The sequence below is a fragment of the Oncorhynchus keta genome, chromosome 20 (genome assembly GCF_023373465.1).
Source record: "Oncorhynchus keta strain PuntledgeMale-10-30-2019 chromosome 20, Oket_V2, whole genome shotgun sequence".
NCBI lineage: Eukaryota > Metazoa > Chordata > Actinopteri > Salmoniformes > Salmonidae > Oncorhynchus > Oncorhynchus keta.
In genome coordinates, this window is record NC_068440.1 from 6,346,120 (window position 1) to 6,368,292 (window position 22,173).

Here is a 22,173-nt window from a genome sequence, read left to right on the forward strand (position 1 = left end):
TCCAATCATTAAAATAAAGGTATTCTTGAATAAATATTCTTAAATACACCTATCACACATGGAAAGCGGAGGCTTCCACCCACCAAGTCAATGCTGCCGTTACTTTAGTTCGATTAAAGGCGAGGTGATATATAATATATATATATTTTTTTATATCACAAAGCGGTGATGATTCGAATAGCGAAAACACCTGGCGTTGCGATTCATTTCCCGAGCGCTTTGATAGGCGACCTTCCTGTACCCTCGTTTCGAAATCTTCCATCATTGCACTTGCATGATGTCAATCTGATGCACAACACCCTCCCCCGAGATAGCGAATAAACCGCGTAGTGAGTGAAGCTCGCACTAGCCCGGACCGCTCTCGCTTCGCTCTGCTGTGTGTGTGTTACGCGCAAAGTCCGGAGAGAGATGACAAGAGCTTCGCGAGGCTGGACATTCAAACATGGAGCTTTTTAAAACGCAAATGTCGGTACTTTGGATATTATTGCTGAATGGAAACAAGGGCTGTCACACTGAAGAAGGTATGTGGAAGCTATTTTAAACGGTTTGTTTGTGTGTTTTTACCCCGGACTGCTCGTAGCAGATGGATGAATGAACGTCCAACACTCCAGCCAAGCCGAATCGCCATTCTGGTTGCAGGTGCACGCACGGTGATGCGGAAGTTCAGAGATGTCGACAAAACGTATATTTGTACAAATAGGTCTATATTAAGTAAATCATTTCCGTATATTTTTTCCTCCAACATTTAAAAAGGGGTAAAACGCGCCAGAGTTCGGAAAAAAACGCTCCAAATCAATTTGGTGTTAAAAGCCGCCTTCGGTGTTTCACACAGCTGGCAGCTTTACGCGTCTCTTTTCAGTAGCTAAGTGACAGTTGAACATGTGGACAAAATATTCAAAAAATTACGTGATATGTAAGTAAAAAGTAAAAGCGAGGTGTTAAGTTTACCGACTTCGACAAGGATTCACACAAACGTATCTTGTTGCGAATGTATAGCCTAGTCCTACAATCGTATTGTTACATTATGCGTCCCTTTATCACTTTGACATTGAACGGAAACCGTTAAACCTGGACAGTTGTAGTCTTGCAGCAACGTTGTAATTATTTTCTAGTTTGTATGAATGAGCATATTACAAATTGCCCACTGTTTGTCAAAAAGTCTGAAACGCAACAAAAAGCGTTGCTTAAATGTCAGAAAGGGTTAGGCTACTGTCAACGAAAAATGTATTCCAGCACTAGGCTACGTCCCAGCATTTACTTCGTTAACCAGACTGAATAGGAAACATTGTTGCCCTCAGACACTTGCATAGCCAGAATAGATTTTGACTCTAATCTTGCTTACATCTGTACTGGGATCGGACTTCCCTAATCATCATATTGTTTACCCATGTATATTCTGTCTGTAAGAAGTTGCCCTAAAAAATACGCAACTGTCTCTTCAAACCAGAATGTTGAATAAAATAATATTTATGCTTACTTTACCGGTTGTCTGTGCTATTGGCACTTTTGACAGTAGGAAGTGGAGATATAATAGCCACACGAAAGTATTGTTTGTATGCCTTTTTACGGCCGGTAGGTTAGGTTACTTGTTTTTTCAATTTCCTGAGTCATAGCAAATTAGGCAAAATGTGTAAACAGCATTGTAATCGAACATTGTCTACCTTTCCGTCTGTGGTTCGGTTAAATGACATTTTTTAAAATCTTCATATTCATCAACTCTAGCACCCACCCCAACAGCAACATATGTGAAAATGGCACGTTTGTATGTTTTGTATAAAAAAAAAGAGAGACGATAAATGTTTCCATTGGCATCGGTGTTCATGTGATTTTTAACCAATTATGTGTAGGATGTCAATGGAAACACATCTTCCATATTTTTTACTACAAAACATAGACACCTGCCATTTTCACATACTGTATGTTGGGGTGGTGCTGTCGATGAATTATTATATATATATATATTTTTCATTAATTAAGCTTGGCCATAGTTTACATATTGTGTTTGTCACATGCGAATTGCATCAATATTGACAATACAAAATGGGAAACATAAACTGAAATAAAAAATAAAAAAACGTTTGCTGAAAGTTGGTTTATTAACACTTGCCTGTGGATATTATGTCTCAGACTACCTCCATCATAAGGACAAAATCAGTAGACTGGTAAAGTAAGTTGAAATTAAGTTTATTCAAAATTCTAACTTGTAGTGGGACTGTTGGGGAATGCTGAGCCTGCATGTTTAAAACGAGAGTATAAATCATCCACTCTCAGATTATAAAAGGTTAGGTTAGACAGGCTTCCTGTTGGGATTAAAGGGCAATTCCACTGCTTTTCAACCTAATAGTCATTATCTCCTGCACAATAAGCGTCTTCATATGTGAAAACATTGTATTTCTATGATTTGTAGAAAATAAATATAAAGTTGAAACCAATGACATAATGTTAAAACATAAAAAGCCCTTGCAGAGCAAGGGGAACTACTACTGCAAGGTCTCCGAGCAAGTGACGTCACCAATTGAAACGCTATTTAGCGTGTACCACCGCTAACTAAGCTAGCCATTTCACATCCGTTACATGGGGAACAAGAAAATACCCTCCCTCTGGCTAGAATCTCATTGCAGTATCTGGAAATCGGAGAATAATTTTTTTTAGGCCCTTATCTTTTAAACCACAGATCATAGAAACAACATGTTTTCACATGTGACTGACCCCCTTGATTCGGTCTTGTGTTTTTTTTTTTTTACATTGGATCAAAGTAGAGACTCAGAGCTACACAATGGTATATCATACACTGCAGTTGAGGAACAATGGAAAAGCAATTCTGCTTTGAAATTTGATCAACTTGTAAACTGACTTTTGAGAAAATGGACCTTGAATGTTTTGGTGCATCTACTGAAGAGCTCTTCTTTGTCTACACCTATTTAACATCGTTCACGCCCTCTTAAGCCTTAGCCCCACCCATTTCATTAAGGATTCACATAGTGAGTAAGGTAGTGTAGTAACCAACCAAAGATTTCAATACTGAAGTGGTGAAAGTAGTAGCCTACAATAAGGAAAACTCCAGGTAAAAATACACTTTATCTAGTCCTTGGCCTATATCCTAATCTGACTTTGGTGGAGGTCATGTTCCTCACATTACCGTCTCTGGTAAACGCACACTATATCAAATAAAATCTAAGTGTATTTTTCACAGGATACAGAAGGTGTAAACGGTACAGAGAAAGGGTTATTTGCATAGTAGCAATATCAAAAATAGAAAGTGTCCGGACAAATATTTCATAATTATTTGATGATGCTAACCCAGACACACTTGTCTAAATTAATGGGTCATGTGAAAGAAATGCTATAACCCCCAGCCACATCTAGCTAAGTGGATGGGTCACTAATGTGTAGACGTACACATGTTAATGAAATACAATAGATGGCCGTAATCACCCCCAGACACACCAGGCTAACTTGATACATGACCCATTAAGTTAGCTAGCTAAACAATTAACCATAATCCCAACCCATACAGTACAAATGGATTGTCATAGCTAGCCACCATGCACGAAATGCTGTATTATAAATCTGCAGGTAGCTTAAGATAACCAACTAGGTTCAATGTTAGCTAGATAGCTAACATTAGGCTATACCTATCAATGCAAATGGATTTCTGAGAAACAAGTAATATTACTACACAGATCATACACATAACGTTAGCCAGCCAGCCATCAAGCTAACGTTCGCTAGCTAGCTATCAGTACACTGTGCAATTAAGCTAGCTATCAGTACACTTGCAATTAAACTTTCTCACAAAATTAGAAAGTATAATATCTGAAAATGAAGCTAGACTCTTGCCCATATAAACGGATGAACGCTTCACGGCAGCCTGGAACCCTTTAACTAAGACGTCCTGTGTCGTTTCCGTTTTGTTTGTAGCTGCAGCTTGTTTGGCCTGTTGTGTCAAGTCACTCCAGTTCACACTGACCGTGTGCAGAAAGTAGTCCATCACAACTTTTCCCCACTGATCCTTGTCGATAGCGCCTGTTAAATTCAGGGCAGCAATGTTGAGAGCAGTATCACCACTTTTGCAGTTCTCCATGGCTAACGTTATAGCTTTTTAAAAAGCCACAGTAGCATTGTTAGACAGCAGCATGCTACATAATAGACCAATCCGAGCTCCTCTCTCAGCATGTCCAGCCCATCCATTATTATCTTCGCCAATAATGGCTAGCAAGAAGTTTCCTGTCTGTTTCTGTGGCAGGGCCAACTAGGCTCGTAATTTATCCATTTTATTTTACACTGTGGAGCCCGGTGCAAGTATGGCTTGGAAAACGTACCTCAATCCAGGGACGTGAAATGTGTTGTACTCAAATTGTACCATTATTCCAACTATTACACTGAGAACTTTGAACGCCTGCCAGTTTTTTAGCAGTTCAATCTTCTCAGTGTAACAGTTGGGATAATGGGACATTTCGGAGTACAACGCATTTCACGTCCCTGGATTAAGGTAGGTTTTCCGAGCCATATCCTAAACCAGCTCCGCAGTATCTTTATCTAAACAGGAAGCCTGTCTGATCCCAGTGCAGTTGTAAACAAACATTGGGTCGGAATCTATTCTGGCTGACACTTGCATAGAGCAAATGGTTTCCTTTGTCTCATTCCCACAATCGCTCATACTTCAAAACCGAGGGCAGAATGTGAAAGTTGGCTTGTTGATGCCCCCTCTCTACCCTCTCTTTCTGCCCTATAAAGTAGTCTGGCCAGTGGTTGTGAGGTATTGAGCGTGGCTCTGATGCAGGAAGGGCTGGGGCTGCGTGTCACTGTTAGGCTCAGGTGAGGCCAGTAAAGCGTCCTAATCAGTGCTTGGATTCAGAGAAGGAAGAGCACATAATCACATGCTTTCCCCAGGCGAGGGTTAGTTCCAGCAGTGTCTAAGCACAGCTGAGCCAAGCTGTGCAAACACACATTGCATGTACAAACACAAACATGCAAACGAGCACACACACTTTCGGCTCATACGCACACATAGCTTTGTTACTTACACACAGACAATCTCACTTAAACACAGCAATCTCGCTTAAACACAGATGCACGTCATTATTACTTACACACACACACACACATCCTCTCATACACACGCTGCACAAACCCACATGGCATGCCGACAACACGCACGCACGCACGCACACACACACACACACACAAGCTTTCTTACTGTACACCCACATGAACACAGAATTGCATGCATACTTATCCACACAGACATAGCATTACATTATCCACACAGACATAGTGTTTAGGTATAGAGTATTATATCATGGCATTGTTGAATACTCGTTTCTGATTGGCTTGAAGGTCATTCTAGAGCGTGGAATATTTTGTTATAACACTCGGTGGAATTGAATGGCGATGTTTGAGCTCCTTTAGAAAGCAAAAGTTGAATTGAAAAGTTATTGGCATTGTTGAATAAACAATGAATTGAATTAATACCATTTAAAAAAAATTAAGAATACATTTTTTTGAATAATTTTCATAGCATCAAGTTAGGATTGGCGGTTTGACTAGCAAGTCTGTGGTTACCAAGGCAACTACTGTAGCTATCTAGTAAACGTATAGCTTCTTCAGTGGATGTTGAAAGAACACATTTCTGCCTGCAAATGGTATAAAAGGGATAATCAACTCAGGGCTCTATTCCTTCTGTGGAAAATAGCTCAACTCTGTGGAAGGTCAGTTCCACTCCGCTGGCACATCGTGGAACACTTACGGCGTTCATTATTTTCCATAGAACGCATAACCCCTCGTTTATAATTCCTTCCCTATAATACTATAGAGCACTTTTACACCCACAGCTCGGTGTTGCCAGCTTGAGTCGTTTCCCTGGAATGCTGGCCAGTCGGATTGGACGCTCTGTTCTAATTGATGTTGTGACAACGATTAATTGCTGTGAAAGCAATGTGTTTCTGAAGGCTGGGGTTGGCAGCCATGTCATTGGGGCTCGCAACAGTAGGGGGATTTTCCTCTGTCTGTTGTTCAAATCCCTCTCTCTCCATCCTGTCTGTATTATTAGAGATGCAGTGCATTCGGAAGGTATTCAGACCCCTTGACTTTTTCCACGTTGTGTTATGTTACAGCCTTATTCTAAAATGGATTTACATACATTTTTTTCCCCTCAATCTACACACAATACCCCATAATGACAAAGCGAAAACAGGTTTTTAGAAATGTTTGCTAATAAAAAAACTGATAAAACAACAACATATAAATAACTTAAGTATTCAGACCCTTTGGTATGAGACTCGAAATTGAGCTCCGGTGCATCCTGTTTCCATTGATCGTCCTTTTCCTACAACTTGATTGGAGTCCACCTGTGTTAAACTCATTTGATTGGGCATGATTTGGAAAGGCACATACCCGTCTATATAAGGTCCCATAGTTGACAGTGCATGTCAGAGATAAAACCAAGCTATGAGGTCGGTGGAATTGTCCAAGACAATGAGCTCCAAGACAGGATTGTGTTGAGGCACAGATCTGGGGAAGGGTACCCAAAAAATATCTGCAGTATAGAAGGTCCCCAAGAACACAATGGCCTCCATCAATTTTAAATGGAAGAAGTTTGGAACCACCAAGACTCTTCCTAGAGCTGGCCGTCCGGCCAAACTGAGTAATCGGGGGAGAAGGGCCTTGGTCAGGGAGGTGACCAAGAACCCAATGGTCACTCTGACAGAGCCTGGCACTGTGTAGCATGGTGGTGGCAGCATCATGCTGTGGGGATGTTTTTCAGCGGCAGGGAATGGGAGATTAGTTAGGATCGGGGGAAAGATGAACAGAGAAAAGTACAGAGAGATCCTTGATGATGATCTTTGGGGGGGGTATTATGTGTAGATTGAGGGGGAAAAAACAATTGAATCAATTTTAGAATAAGGCTGTAAAAAGAAAAAGTCAAAGGGTCTGAATAATTTCCCAATGCACTGTAATTCACCACTTTCATACACGTACCTACCTACCTGTCCAATGAGAATGAATTGAACCATACACACTTGTGTTTTTTATTAACCTAAAGGGTAACTGAAAGGTAAGCCACTTGCACAGGCAGCACAATTCTGATCCTTTGCCCAATTATCTGATCTTATTGGTCAATCATTGGGCAAAAGATCAGAATTGTATAAATGCAGCCATTGTGTGGGCTGTCACACACAGCTTCTCACAAAGGATACTGTGTATGTCCGTGTGTATTCCTGGTTCTGAGTGCCTTTTCATGGATCTTCATAATGTGTCTTCATACAGTACCAGTCAAAAGTTGGGACACACCTACTCATTCCAGGTTTTTCTTTTTACTATTTTCTACATTGTAGAATAATAGTGAAGACATCAAATTAGGAAATTACATGTATGGAATCATGTAGTAACCAAAAATGCGTTAAACAAATCCAAATATATTTGAGATTCTTCAAAGTAGCCACCCTTTGCCTTGAGGACAGCTTTGCACACTCTTGTCATTATCTCAACCAGCTTCGAGGTAGTCACCTGGAATGTCTTAAGTTCATTTGTGGAATTTATGTCCTCCTTAATGTGTTTGAGCCATTCAGTTGTGTTGTGACAAGGTATGGGTGGTATACAGAAGATAGCCCTATTTGGTCAAATACCAAGTCCATATTATGGCAAGAACAGCTCAAATAAGCAAAGAGAAACGACAGTCCATTACTTTAAGACATGAAGGTCAGTCAATACGGAACATTTCAAGAACTTTGAAAGTGCAGTCGCAAAAACCATCAAGCGCTATGATAGAACTGTCTCTCAGGAGGACCGCCACAGGACGGGAAGATCCAGAGTTACCTCTGCTGCAGAGGATAAGTTCATTAGAGTTACCAGCCTCAGAAATTGCTGCCCAAATAAATGCTTCAGAGTTCGAGTAACAGACACATCTCAACATCAACTGTTCAGAGGAGACTGCGTGAATGAAGCCTTCATGGTCTAATTGCTGCAAAGAAACCACTACTAAAGGACACCAATAAAAAGAAGACTTGCTTGGGCCAAGAAACACGAGCAATGGATATTAGACCGGTGGAAATCTGTCCTAATGGTCGGAGTCCAAATTTGAGATATTTGGTTCCAACCGCTGTGTCTTTGTGACGCAGAGTATGATCACCGCATGTGTGGTTCCCACCATGAGTCATGGAGGAGGAGTTGTGGGGGTGCTTCGCTGGTGACACTGTCTGTGACATTTAGAATTCAAGGCACACTTAACCAGCATGGCTACCACAGCATTCGGCAGATACGGCATCCCAGCTGGTTTGTGCTTAGTCCCACTATCATTTGTTTTTCAACAGGACAAGGACCCAACACACCTCCAGGCTGTGTAAGGGCTATTTGACCAAGAAGGAGAGTGATGGAGTGCTGCATCAGATGACCTGGCCTCTACAATCACCTGACCTCAAACCAATTGAGATGGTTTGGGATGAGTTGGACCACAAAGTGAAGGAACAGCAGCCAAGAAGTGCTCAGCACTCCTTTGACTGTTGGAAAGGCATTCCAGGTGAAGCTGGTTGAGCGAATGCCAAGAGTGTGCAAAACTGTCATCAAGGAAAAGGGTGGCTAATATATAAAATATATTTGGATTTGTTTAACACTTTTTTTTGGTTACTACATGACTCAATATGTGTTATTTCATAGTTTTGATGTCTTCACTGTTATTATACCATTTAGAAAATAGTTAAAATAAAGAAACCCTTGAATGAGTAGCTGTGTCCAAACTTTTGACTGATACTGTAGGTATGCCTGGTAGTGAATGTCTTTCTGGTCTCTGTCTGTCCTTGTTTCTGTGTTTGTCTCACTAGGTCTCTCTGTGTCTATTTGCGTTTCTCGTCGTCTCTCAGATTTCTGCGTGCACCAAGGTGTGTGTGAGCAAGGCCTGTAAATGTGTGTGTGGTGTGTGAGCAAGGCCTGTATATGTGTGCGTGACCCCCCACATTACCATGCGTCTCACATCTCAGGCTGGATTAAGGAGCGCTAATACTGCTGTTGCCCTGTAGGCAGTGTGGGGTGTCTTCCCCTCCTTGCACAGTCAATCTAGCTCTCGCAGCCGCTCTCTCATTCCCCACGCCTCAATGCTAACACACCTTGGCATCTCATCGGGATCTCATTTACTTCCCTCTCTCCCTCCTCCCCTCCGTATCCAGCCATTGTGCAGCTGGAAGAAGGGGAGATTCAGCCTGGGCTAAAACTGAAGCGTAGCCTCTGAGTTCATTATGTTTGTGCCGGCAATTCTTTGAGGCACTGTGTGTTATAGGCTAATGGCCAATCCTCAAGAAGGGGTTAGTTTTTTAGATGCCTCTACCCATGGTAGAACAAAACACAACTGTTTTTTTTCACATCTCTAATTTCTGAAGAAATAATTAAATTAATAGAAAAAACGGAATAAATTGATAGATATTGTCAGGAATCTTGTTCTTGATGCAGCTCTGCAGAGTGGTCACTAGCTGGCACAGCCACTAAGTCATAAAATAAGATTTTAAACCTAAACTTAACCCTATTGCCTAACCCTAACCTTTAAATTAAGACCAAAAAAACTACTAAGACAATGACTATGCAATTTTACAATATAGCAAATTAAGACTCATGACAATGACCATCAACCTGACTTTATTTACCTGCAGGTGGGGCTTAAACCAGCTGAAAGCAGTCACCCCATGAAAAACAATCAATTCATTTTGATTCTATGCTTCATTGTGCTATCCTGAACTCTCTGAAATGAGTTGTGATACATGCTTTGAAAGCAGATGACCTGACGTAGTCACTTCCCTTTATGATTGATGCAAACCACTTTTGTGAGTGCCAACCCGTGGGCTCAGATCCCTGGTCCTTCTCTCTTGGCTGAGGCAGAGGGGTTCTGGAGCTGATAGTGGCGACCTCGCTGTGTGCGAAAGGTCAAAGTGATTTGTGAAGTTGGAAGCCGTGTCCGTGACATTGTCCCCCTGGGCTTTTTGGGCGATGTCATTTTGATGGCAGAGACCGAGGGAGGAGAGGAAAGTGCCAGGTACATGGTGAGCGAAAGATGGAAGAAACGGGAGGTGAGGGAGACTGGGATGAGTGAAAAAGGGAGCGTCCTAACCAGTCACCTTTGCTCTGGTGCATAGCTCTCCAACAAAGGATATGTATCCTAATTACAGTCCAACTATCTCCAAAATGACTCTGCACTCTAAAGCGTTTGCTTACTTACCAAATGCTAACGTTGACTTTGATGGTTTGATTGGTTTTATGTGTGTCTTTAAAGCTTCCTAGAGGGTCACCTGATTTTCCTTTGTTCCCCTGTAAGGACAGACGCTATTCTGCTGTATCTGCAGTAACGCTCTGTGCGTGCGTGAGTGTTTGTGCCGATGTAGATGTTATAGGTAAGATGGATGTCTTCTTTTTAGCTGATTCTTTAGACTTATTGGATAGTGAGGAATGATTAGGGGACTTTATACTGGTGCTAGTGAGGAATGGGGATATTTGGGATGGAGCGCAAGACACTACAGAGGGTAGTGAGTACTAGAGGTCGACCGATTAATCGGAATGGCCGATTTTTATTAAGGCCGGTTTTCATAACAACCGGTTATCGGCTTTTTTGGACACCGATCATGGCCGATTACATTGCACTCCACGAGGAGACTGCGTGGCAGGCTGACTACCTGTTATGTGAGTGCAGCAAGGAGCCAAGGTAAGGTGCTAGCTAGCATTAAACTTATCTTATAAAAAAACAATCAATCTTAACATAATCACTAGTTAACTACACATGGTTGATGATATTACTAGTTTATCTAGCTTGTCCTGCGTTGCATATAATCGATGCCGTGCCTGTTAATTTACCATTGAATCACAGCCTACTTCGCCAAACAGGAGATTTAACAAGCGCATTCGTGAAAAAAAAAACAATTTGTTGCACCAATGTGTACCTAACCATAAACAAAAACACCTTTCTTAAAATCAATACACAAGTATATATTTTTAAACCTGCATATTTAGTTAATATTGCCTGCTAACATGAATTTCTTTTAACTAGGGAAATTGTCACTTCTCTTGCGTTCTGCACAACGGAGTCAGGGTATATGCAGCAGTTTGGGCCGCCGGGCTCGTTGTGAACTGTGTGAACCATTTCTTCCTACCAAAGACAGCCAACTTCGCCAAACGAGGGATGATTTAACAAAAGCGCATTTGTGAAAAAAGCACAATTGTTGCACGAATGTACCTAACCATAAACATCAATGCCTTTCTTAAAATCAATACACAGAAGTATATTTTTTAAAACCTGCATATTTGGTTAAAATAAATTCATGTTAGCAGGCAATATTAACCAGGTGAAATTGTGTCACTTCTCGTGCGTTCATTGCACGCAGAGTCAGGGTATATGCAACAGTTTGGGCCGCCTGGCTTGTTGCGAACTAATTTGCCAGAATTTAAGTTATTATGACATAATATTGAAGGTTGTGCAATGTAACAGCAATATTTAGACTTATGGATGCCACCCGTTAGATAAAATATTCCGTATTTCACTTAAAGAATAAACGTTTTGTTTTCTAAATGCTAGTTTCCGGATTTGACCATATTAACAACCTAAGGCTCGTATTTCCGTGTGTTATGTTATAATTATGTCTATGATTTGATAGAGCAGTGTGACTGAGCGGTGGTAGGCAGCAGCAGGCTTGTAAGCATTCATTCAAACAGCACTTTACTGCATTTGCCAGCAGCTCTTTGCAATGCTTCAAGCATTGTGCTGTTTATGACCAAGCCTATCAACTCCCGAGATTAGGCTGGCAATACTAAAGTACGTATTAGGACATCCAATAGTCAAAGGTATATGAAATACAAAATGGTATAGAGAGAGAGTCCAATAATAACTACAACCTAAAACTTCTTACCCGGGAATATTGAAGACTCATGTTGAAATGAAACCACCAGCTTTCATATGTTCTCATGTTCTGAGTAAGGAACTTAAACGTTAGCTTTTTTACATGGCACATATTGCACTTTTACTTTCTTCTCCAACACTTTGTATTTGCATTATTTAAACCAAATTGAACATGTATCATTATTTATTTGAGAGTAAATTGATTTTATTGCTGTATTATATTAATGTAAAATAAGTTTTCATTGTTCATTCAGTATTGTTGTAATTGATATAAATATATATAATAATCGGCCGATTTAATTGGTATCGTCTTTTTTTTGGTCCTCCAATAATCTGTATCGGTGTTGAAAAGTCATAATCGGTCGACCTCTAGTGCATACGGCCCAGTACATCACCGGGGCCATACTTCCTGCCATCCAGGACCTCTATACCAGGTGGTGTCAGGAATGCCCTAAAAATTGTCAGACTCCAGCCACCGTAGTCATAAACTTCTCTGTGCTACCGTATGGCAAGTGGTACCGGAGCACCAAGTCTAGGTCTGAACAGCTTCTACTCCCAATCTATAAGACTCCTGAACAGCTAATCAAATGGCTAACCAGACTATTTACATTGCCCCACCCCCTGTTCTACGCTGCTGCTACAGTCTGTTATTGTCTATGCATAGTCACTTTAAAAACTCTACCTACATGTACATATTACCTCGACACCGGTGCCCCCACACATTGACTCTGTACCTGTATATTGCCCCTCTATTGTTATTTACTGCTGCTCTTTAATTATTTGTTATTCTTATCTCTTACTTAAAAAAATAGTATTTTCTTAACTGCATTGTTGGTTAAGTAAGCATTTCACTAAGGTGAAACACCTGTTTTATTCGGCACATGTGATAAATACAATTTGATTTGAATGGCAGATTCTGATTTCGGAAGAAGTGTGTGTGTGTGTGTGTGTGTGTGTGTATAATTTTTAGCATCTGCATGCATGGCTAATATAGATATTGCAGAGTATGAGAAGCCTTGACATTATCCTCCAGTCTGCTCTATAGGTTTCCATCCTCCACCACCAAAGCTGTTAACACGAGCAAAAGCCAAGGTTAATACTGTACATGCTAGCTCACGCCCCACCTCAGTCAATATTCATAAAGCTGGCAAACTCAAAGTGGAGAGGAACATGGAGAGTGGGACTCTGGGGAGCGCATCAATACAGTAGCAGGGATTGGGGAGAAGTAAAAAAAATATATATAATAATTTAACACCCGATAGGTGTGCCCCTCCACGTGCAAAACACTCATACACGTTACACATGTTAAAACACACACGGACATTAAAACACCTCACATGAACACACACGCACATACATTAAACACACACTCCAGACCATAACCATTCCATTACAAGACATGTTGTTTTGTAAAGGTTCCTTAAAGGTTGAGTATGAAAGGCCTCATTAATATAGAAAACATTTGCCTTAAGGGGGACTGCTGCTGTTATCTTTGCCTTTGTTTTACAATGTTGCCTTTAAGAATGCATTTTCTCCTCTGTATATACTGTACAGTGATGATAATACAATGGTTGTCTGGCAGACCACATCAGCCAAAGGGACTTAGTTCCTCAACATATTCAATACAGTATATTATGTAGTCCAAGTGGGATTGGACTGACTACTCTGATGCTTCGAAGCCGGCCTTGGAAGTACAAAACGTTTATGCTTTTGGCATAAACGATGAGTGGCAAAGGAAGAGTCAGTATGGCCTATAGTACCTGGTCTGAGTACCAATCTCTTTAGCTAACATTCCACTCCTTGTCATCGCCAAAGAGACTGTACTCCTCCAGCTCATTAATGAGAGAATGTTCATATTTGAAGATGATCCATGACGTGGAGTACAGGGAGTGGGGTTAGCAAAAGAGACTGGTACCCAGGCTATATAGTACCTGCTTGTGACTGAATGTGCCGTCTCCTATTACCAAAGGTTACATGTGCTGGTCCTCTTCTCACAGCTGGTGGCTTAGAGACTATCAGCCTGAATCTAGCCTGGTTTAGACTGCAGCATTAGCTGCGGTATCACAGGTCAGGGTAACGGCAGGTCAGGTAATACTCCTCGTCGGTGTCTTCATTACACAGCAAATGATCAGAATATCCACGTGTTGGTTTGGGAGGGTATACAGTGTACTTTTGATGTAGTTTTTTTTTTTGTATCCGAACATGGAATTACCGTATCTGCCTACCACTCTTGAGCCATCCAATGGTCATGTAAACCAGAAGGTTTGATTTCTTTAGCGGCTTGTAGAACATGACATGAGGTCCGTGCCATGTGCCCATCTATCCAGGGATTCTATGTTGGACAGGACACTAAAGACACACGAGATGTGAAACATAATGTCATGTCCACCCCTGCTAATGTCTGTTCCCCTCCCATGAGCCTCCCCTCTATGCTGTCAGTGCTCGCCTTGCCAGGAATGGCTGTGAGGGCTGCTCGTCAGCCTGAATACCGTATTTCGAAATACCATCAGTATGATTTTCCAATACAATCAATATACATTTGAATACTAGTACTTCTTAAATAAATACCTATAGTCAACTTGTGCACTAGATGAAGCAGATTACATTCAACATTATCTTTTATTATGAAGCTTACCGGTACAAGTTTGTACAATGTCCCTGTGCAGTTAATTTTTAGTAGAGGAAAGAGTGCCTCCTACTGGCCCTCCAACACCACTTCCAGCAGCATCAGGTCTCCCATCGAGGTACCATCCAGGACCAACCCTGCTTAGCTTCAGTGGCAAGCCAGCACTGGGATCCAGGCTGGTATGCTGCTGGCTATAAGATGTGCCAAATAAATTCTATCCAGCTGGGTTTTGCTAACTTGCTAAGTAGCTAACGTTAGCTTGCAAGATGAAACTTCCTGGTAACAGACAATCCCCTCCTGGATTAAGATCCCTGCTTTCTAATAATTGTCTGTGCTGCAAAACTGCGTTTTTTGCGAGGATTGTGTAACTTTATGAGCTGGGTTGTCTGTCTTTAGTCGGTCTTCACATGCACTCGTTAACATTTACCTAGAATCCGCTGTGAGGATTCCTTAGTACTTGTTAGCATTTACCTAGCATCCGCTGTAAGGATTCCTTAGTACTTGTTAGCATTCTGGTGATGTTCTTTTGGCTTTTATTTTTATTTTTTTAGGGGAAAAAAACGCCCCTTGTGCACTGCCGGTAATTCCGTATATCCCGGGATGGCACAGGCACGGTAAGAAGGTATGGACATCTGGAAACTGTTTAACTCTTGCTCCTAATGTCTTTTTTATGTCCTCCAGCTAGTCCTATGCTGCTGCATCGTCCGAACGGCACATGTTAGGGGGTTTAGACTGTGGGGCTTTTGACCTCACACATGCCATACCAATCAGAAATTCCTATGCACCTACTGTACAGTAATGGCGTCTTGTAACATTTTAATTTGTCACTTCGCGAGGCCTGTTGACAGGCCTGTAGGCTGCTCTCTGTGTGCAGGGCTACTTCTGTAATGTTTCCAATCTCACTCAAATCCCTGCGTCATCATATTCATGCCATCATGTTCCTCCTCCTCAACATCTGCTGCAAATATGATGTGTACAATGTGTCATAGCAGACGTCTCTGGAATGCATGATATCACTGTTTGCAATAGGAGTTCACACACTTTACATATGAGGGACTGCATTTTTCAAGCAGATGGGCTGGACTTTAAAGCAACTAATACATGTTTGATTGGAAGCCCCCCTGAGTTGAATGGACACCATTTTATATAAAGATATATATATATTTTTAAATGTGTGCAAAACAAGGTTCTTGTGTCTTGAATGGCACTTGTGTAAAGAGATTGATCCCACTTGATGCAAACATAACAGGAGTCCCATCCAGTGACAAAGCAAAGGATTTGTGCAATCAGAGGAAATATGTAATGTCGCGCCTAATCATGCGCTTATCAGCGCTGTCAACTCCTCAGTTAAACAGCGTGCTTACTGATTAGGCATTTAGACAAGTACCACTGGCTTAATTTAAATGCACTGTGTACTGTATGCATACACCCACAAATGGTTCATTCACTCACACACATAATAATAATAATAATACCAACGCATCCTTGTCTTTGTGTGCAATCTTGCACCCCTTTCCCCGCCTCCCTTCTGGTAATGTTGGTCAAGTAGGAAATTCAGCTGGCTGGGGCTCATAAAGCACCCCCCATCCATGCCCATAACACCCCATTAATCTTTTGGAGAGGCATTTGACCTTTCAAACTCAGACCTGTGGAACTTGCTCACACACACATGCGCTCACAGTGCATACCCACTCAGAGAGTACATGCACGTCTACACACACACACACACACACACACACACACACACACACACACGCGCTTACTCACTCCCTCACACACACCGGTGCATATTGAGCCACGGCTCACTCCCTCCGTTACAATAGGAAGGCTGTCTCCCCTCTCCTCCTCGGCAGTGTGGGTTTGACCAGTGACTTGGAAAATTGCCCGACCTTTTAATGCGCGGTTTCCTCTGCGATGAATAAATACATAAATCGCACACATAAATCGCACGGCTGTGGCTCGATCGCTTTTACGACCTGCCCATCTCACCAACACCCCGCCAAAGAGCAGAGTAGGTTCCTCTGAAGTGGCTATCCCCCTCCCCCGGAGACGGCTGTTCATAATGAAAGGGTCTTAGCCGTGGGGTCCTTGATGAGAGCAGTGTAGGTGGTGGAAGCCTGTAATGGGTTGAGTGGCAGGGGCACTGTAACCTGCCAGCATGGGCCCCTTAGTATTCAGTTGTTCAACAGAAGTACTGGAGAGGGAGGAGAGGGGGATAAAGAGAAGATATTAAAGGGGGAGACGGGTAAGAGCGGGGGGGGGGGATTAGAGGTGGGTGACTTGTCAGGGACCACACACACCATATGATTGAGCTGAAAGGCAAAGAAGGTCATTGTGTGTTACATTGCTGCTAGTGTGGAACCAGACGTGTGTCATAGTGTTTCTTACCACCCTATGTTAGATGCCTCTGAGTCAGTGGGGGTTTCTTAATATGCTACCGTGCCCCCGAGCACGCAAATTTGAGCAGCGACCGGTAGGCATAGGAGTGCAAAGTATGCGAAACGGAGCACGGAGACATTTCGATGCATCAAAGCAAGCTGCAACTGAATTTTTCCCAGGATTGTTGACTTAATATTACGCAACCACGTAAAAAAAACAACGGTTGACTGGTTTTGCACTGAAGCAGGAGAATTATAACTCTGACTTCAGAATCAAAAGTTACCCACTCACATCTCATGTTATGATGACAATATTTTATGTAGATACGTTAATAAATACATGGTGTTCATTTTGTCATATTTAACTGCCTAAAATATCCACTGTAGTGTGCGTAGATCTCTGGCTGTCTGAAATTGTTTTGCTACCTTGTATATCAACATTGCATGTAAAACTAGCTGACTAGCTGAATTATTACGATTCACATGAAGCTAACTACAAATGTGTTTGCTTTATGTACAGTTGAAGATGTAAGTTTACATACACCTTAGCCAAATACATTTAAACTCAGTTTTTCACAATTCCTGACATTGGTAGAGCATGGCGCTTGTAACGCTTGTAACGCCAGGGTAGTGGGTTCGATTCCCGGGACCACCCATACGTAGAATGTATGCACACATGACTAAGTCGCTTTGGATAAAAGCGTCTGCTAAATGGCATTATTATATATTATATATTAAAAATTCCCTGTTTTAGGTCAGTTAGTATCACCACATTATTTTAAGAATGTGACATGTCAGAAATTTATTTATTTATTTCAGTTATTCTGAAATGTCAGAATAACAGTAGAGAGAATGATTTATTTCAGCTTTTATTTCTTTCATCACATTCTCAGTGGGTCAGAAGTTTACATACACTCAATTAGTATTTGGTAGCATTGCCTTTAAATTGTTTAACTTGGGTCAAACGTTTCGGGTAGCCTTCCACAAGCTTCCCACAATAAGTTGGCTGAATTTTGTCCCTTTCCTCCTGACATAGCTGGTGTAACTGAGTCAGGTTTGTAGGCCTCCTTGCTCGCACATGCTTTTTCAGTTCTGCCCACACATTTTCTATAGAATTGAGGTCAGGGCTTTGTGATGGCCACTCCAATACCTTGACTTTGTTGAGATGGTGTTCTTCAGCTTGCAAGCCTCCCCCTTTTTCCTCCATACATAACGATGGTCATTATGGCCAAACAGTTCTACTTATGTTTCATCAGACCAGAGGACATTTATCCAAAAAGTATGATCTTTGTCCCTATGTGCAGTTGCAAACTGTAGTCTGGCTTTTTTTATGGTGGTTTTGGAGCAGTGGCTTCTTCCTTGCTGAGTGACCTTTCAGGTTGTCGATATAGGACTCGTTTTACTTTTGTACCGGTTTCCTCCAGCATCTTCACAAGGTCCTTTGCTGTTGTTCTGGGATTGATTTGCACTTTTCTCACCAAAGTACATTAATCTCTAGGAGACAGAACGCATCTCCTTCCTGAGCGGTATGACTGCTGCTTGGTCCCATGGTGTTTATACTTGCGTACTATTGTTTGTACAGATGAACGTGGCACCTTCAGGCGTTTGGAAATTGCTCCCAAGGATGAACCAGACTTTTTTTTTCTGAGGTCTTGGCTGATTTTCCCATGATGTCAAGCAAAGAGGCACGGAGTTTGAAGGTATGCCTTGAAATACATCCACGGGTACACCTCCAATTGACTCAAAGATGTCAATTAGCCTATCAGAAGCTTCTAAAGCCATGACATCATTTTCTGGAATTTTCCAAGCTGTTTAAAGGCACAGTCAACTTAGTGTATGTACACTTCTGACCCACTGAAATTCTGCTGCAGTGAATTATAAGTGAAATAATTTGTCTTTAAACAATGGTTGGAAAAATTGCTTGTGTCATGCACAAAGTAGATGTCCTGATTGACTTGCCAATACTAAAGTTTGTTAACAAGAAATTTGTGGAGTGGTTGAAAAATGAGTTTTAATGACTCCAACTTAAGTGTATGTAAACTTCAGACTTCAACTACAGTTATCTTGTTTCTTGGTCGATGTCGTACAGCGTGCGAGTGCTTCTCAAATGTAACATTTTATGCTTTCCACATTCTCGTACTCAAGAAAACGTCCTCGGAAAATGAACTTGGAGCATGAATGTGTGGAGCACGGTAGTATGCATATTGAGAAACACCCAGTGTTTTCACCACCGCAATAATCTTTGAAAGTGTTTTTTTTGCCTGTTGGTCTGTTTGCACACATCTAGCAGTGGGTTTATGGATTTGCTAAGTGTGTGTGTGTGTGTGTGTGTGTGTGTGTGTGGACTAGCTGGTAGACGAGCTGGTAGTGATTGCAATCAGTGCAGCAGCAGTAGATCAGGCTGTTTCAGATGGAACTGCTTTATTTCCAGTCAGTCATGTCAGTCAGCTGGATGACTCTCCCCAAAACAATTCACTAGCAGACCCACATCTATATGGTTTCTGTTTGGCTTGCTTTCAGCTTGGTTTACTCGCTGGCTTGCTTTCAGCTTGGTTTACTCGCTGGCTTGCTTTCAGCTTGGTTTACTCGCTGGCTTGCTTTCAGCTTGGTTTACTCGCTGGCTTGCTTTCAGCTTGGTTTACTCGCTGGCTTGCTTTCAGCTTGGTTTACTCGCTGGCTTGCTTTCAGCTTGGTTTACTCGCTGGCTTGCTTTCAGCTTGGTTTACTCGCTGGCTTGCTTTCAGCTTGGTTTACTCGCTGGCTTGCTTTCAGCTTGGTTTACGCGCTGGCTTGCTTTCAGCTTGGTTTACTCGCTGGCTTGCTCGCGGGCTTGCTTTCAGCTTGGTTTACTCGCGGGCTTGCTTTCAGCTTGGTTTACTCGCGGGCTTGCTTTCAGCTTGGTTTACTCGCTGGCTTGCTTTCAGCTTGGTTTACTCGCTGGCTTGCTTTCAGCTTGGTTTACTCGCGGGCTTGCTTTCAGCTTGGTTTACTCGCGGGCTTGCTTTCAGCTTGGTTTACTCGCTGGCTTGCTTTCAGCTTGGTTTACTCGCTGGCTTGCTTTCAGCTTGGTTTACTCGCTGGCTTGCTTTCAGCTTGGGTTTACTCTGTGTATTAGGGCTGTTGTTGCCCAATGTTGACCCAGTGATGCCAACAAAAATGATTGATCACTTGCACTGGCAAACCCAGCGTGATTGTAGAAGAGCGGAGGAGAGGAAAAACAAGAGGGGGAATTCTGCCAAATTCCTATGCACAGTTGATTCATTGGCGTCTTCCTGAACGGCACACACACGTGACACACACACAGAACTCCCTAAACCAGAGAACAAGCAGTGATTCCCACTGGCTGAAATGAGATTCATCCCAAAACGTGGGATAGTCTTGTGTATTCTACAAAGTAGGTGACATGCATGGCCCTCAACTCACCTGTCTGTCGTTAACTCAACATACTATACTATACTTTAGAAACACGCTGTGTGTGTATATTTCCAATTACATGCTGTTAGGTTCTTATTTTTCAGAGTAAATAACCCACGGACGCTTGAAGCTTTTTAACCAAGTTTATTCTTCCCAAAGGTTCTGTACAGCTGAAAACAGACGGTGAAACATTTCGGACATCACAGTTTATATACATCCCACTTAAGACACTCCCCTTTCTCTCCAATCCTTAAATGTTATGGCTCTACAGGAAGCTAATAAAGAGGGTAACAGGATTCCAAACATTTTATTACTCTCAAGAGAATCTGTCCTCGCCTCCTTCACCTAATCCACAGATGTCCATCTGTCTCCCCTGTATCAACACATCACTCTCCTCTCCTCCATCAAACAAAACACATTCCGAAGCCTTCTTCTTTCTTCTGAGAACCATTAACTTCTAACAACCCATCATAACCCATCATAATCCTATCATTCATTTAATATCTCAATGTTCAAAGTTTAGCCGGTTCCAACAATGCATATAAAGGATGCGCTTGAGGCTCATAAGGCGCGCGCACACACACACGCTCGCGCACACACACACACACGCTCGCACACACACACACACACACACACACACACACACAGACTTCTTGTGGTAATCTAACATTGAAAGTAAGACATATGTTTTAAATGTCAAATATTTAAATGTATTGTCCTACCTAATTCTCTTCATTATATGTCTGTCCACCAGCCTCCCTCTAGCCTTAAGCAGAAACACAGCACTGTAGCCATGGTTATTGGATGCCAAAGATGCATGAAGGGAGAATTTGCGTGTGTTTACGCTAAAGTTGCATGAGGGGAGAATTAGTCCGCCGCTGGAGCAGCAAGAGCAAGGTATGTCAGACCTATATCTATCCTACCATGCCTTTCTAAGGTCTTCAAAAGCCAAGTCAACAACATTTCGAATCTCACCATACCTTCTCTGCTATGCAATCTGGTTTCAGAGCTGGTCATGGGTGCACCTCAGCCACGCTCAAGGTCCTAAACGATATCTTTACCGCCATCGATAAGAAACATTACTGTGCAGCCGTATTCATTGATCTGGCCAAGGCTTTCGACTCTGTCAATCACCACATCCTCATCGGCAGACTCGACAGCCTTGGTTTCTCAAAAGATTGCCTCGCCTGGTTCACCAACTACTTCTCTGATAGAGTTCAGTGTGTCAAATTGGAGGGTCTGCTGTCCGGACCTCTGGCAGTCTCTATGGGGGTGCCACAGGGTTCAATTATTGGACCGACTCTCTTCTCTGTATACATCAATGAGGTCGCTCTTGCTGCTAGTGAGTCTCTGATCCACCTCTACGCAGACGACACCATTCTGTATACTTCTGGCCCTTCTTTGGACACTGTGTTAACAACCCTCCAGGCAAGCTTCAATGCCATGCAACTCCTTCCGTGGCCTCCAATTGCTCTTAAATACAAGTAAAACTAAATGCATGCTCTTCAACCGATCGCTACCTGCACCTACCCGCCTGTCCAACATCACTACTCTGGACGGCTCTGACTTAGAATACGTGGACCCTACAAATACGTAGGTGTCTGGTTAGACTGTAAACTCTCCTTCCAGACCCATATCAAACATCTCCAATCCAAAGTTAAATATAGAATTGGCTTCCTATTTCGCAACAAAGCATCCTTCACTCATGGTGCCAAACATACCCTTGTAAAACTGACCATCCTACCAATCCTTGACTTTGGCGATGTCATTTACAAAATAGTCTCAAACCCTACTCAACAAATTGGATGCAGTCTATCACCGTGCAATCCGTTTTGTCACCAAAGCCCCATATACTACCCACCATTGCGACCTGTACGCTCTCGTTG

At 42.2% G+C, this 22,173-nt stretch overlaps 1 protein-coding gene across 1 annotated transcript in view; it reads left to right on the top strand.

Annotated features, from left to right (window-relative positions):
• Window positions 1-269: 269 nt before the first annotated feature.
• Window positions 270-22,173, top strand: part of LOC118398938 (ephrin type-A receptor 7-like) — a 301,118-nt gene continuing 279,214 nt past the window's right edge. The window contains exon 1 of the mRNA XM_052471925.1: window positions 270-521. Within this exon, the coding sequence (XP_052327885.1) occupies window positions 443-521 (79 nt within the window). The 5' untranslated portion in view covers window positions 270-442. The remainder of the gene's footprint in view (window positions 522-22,173) is intronic.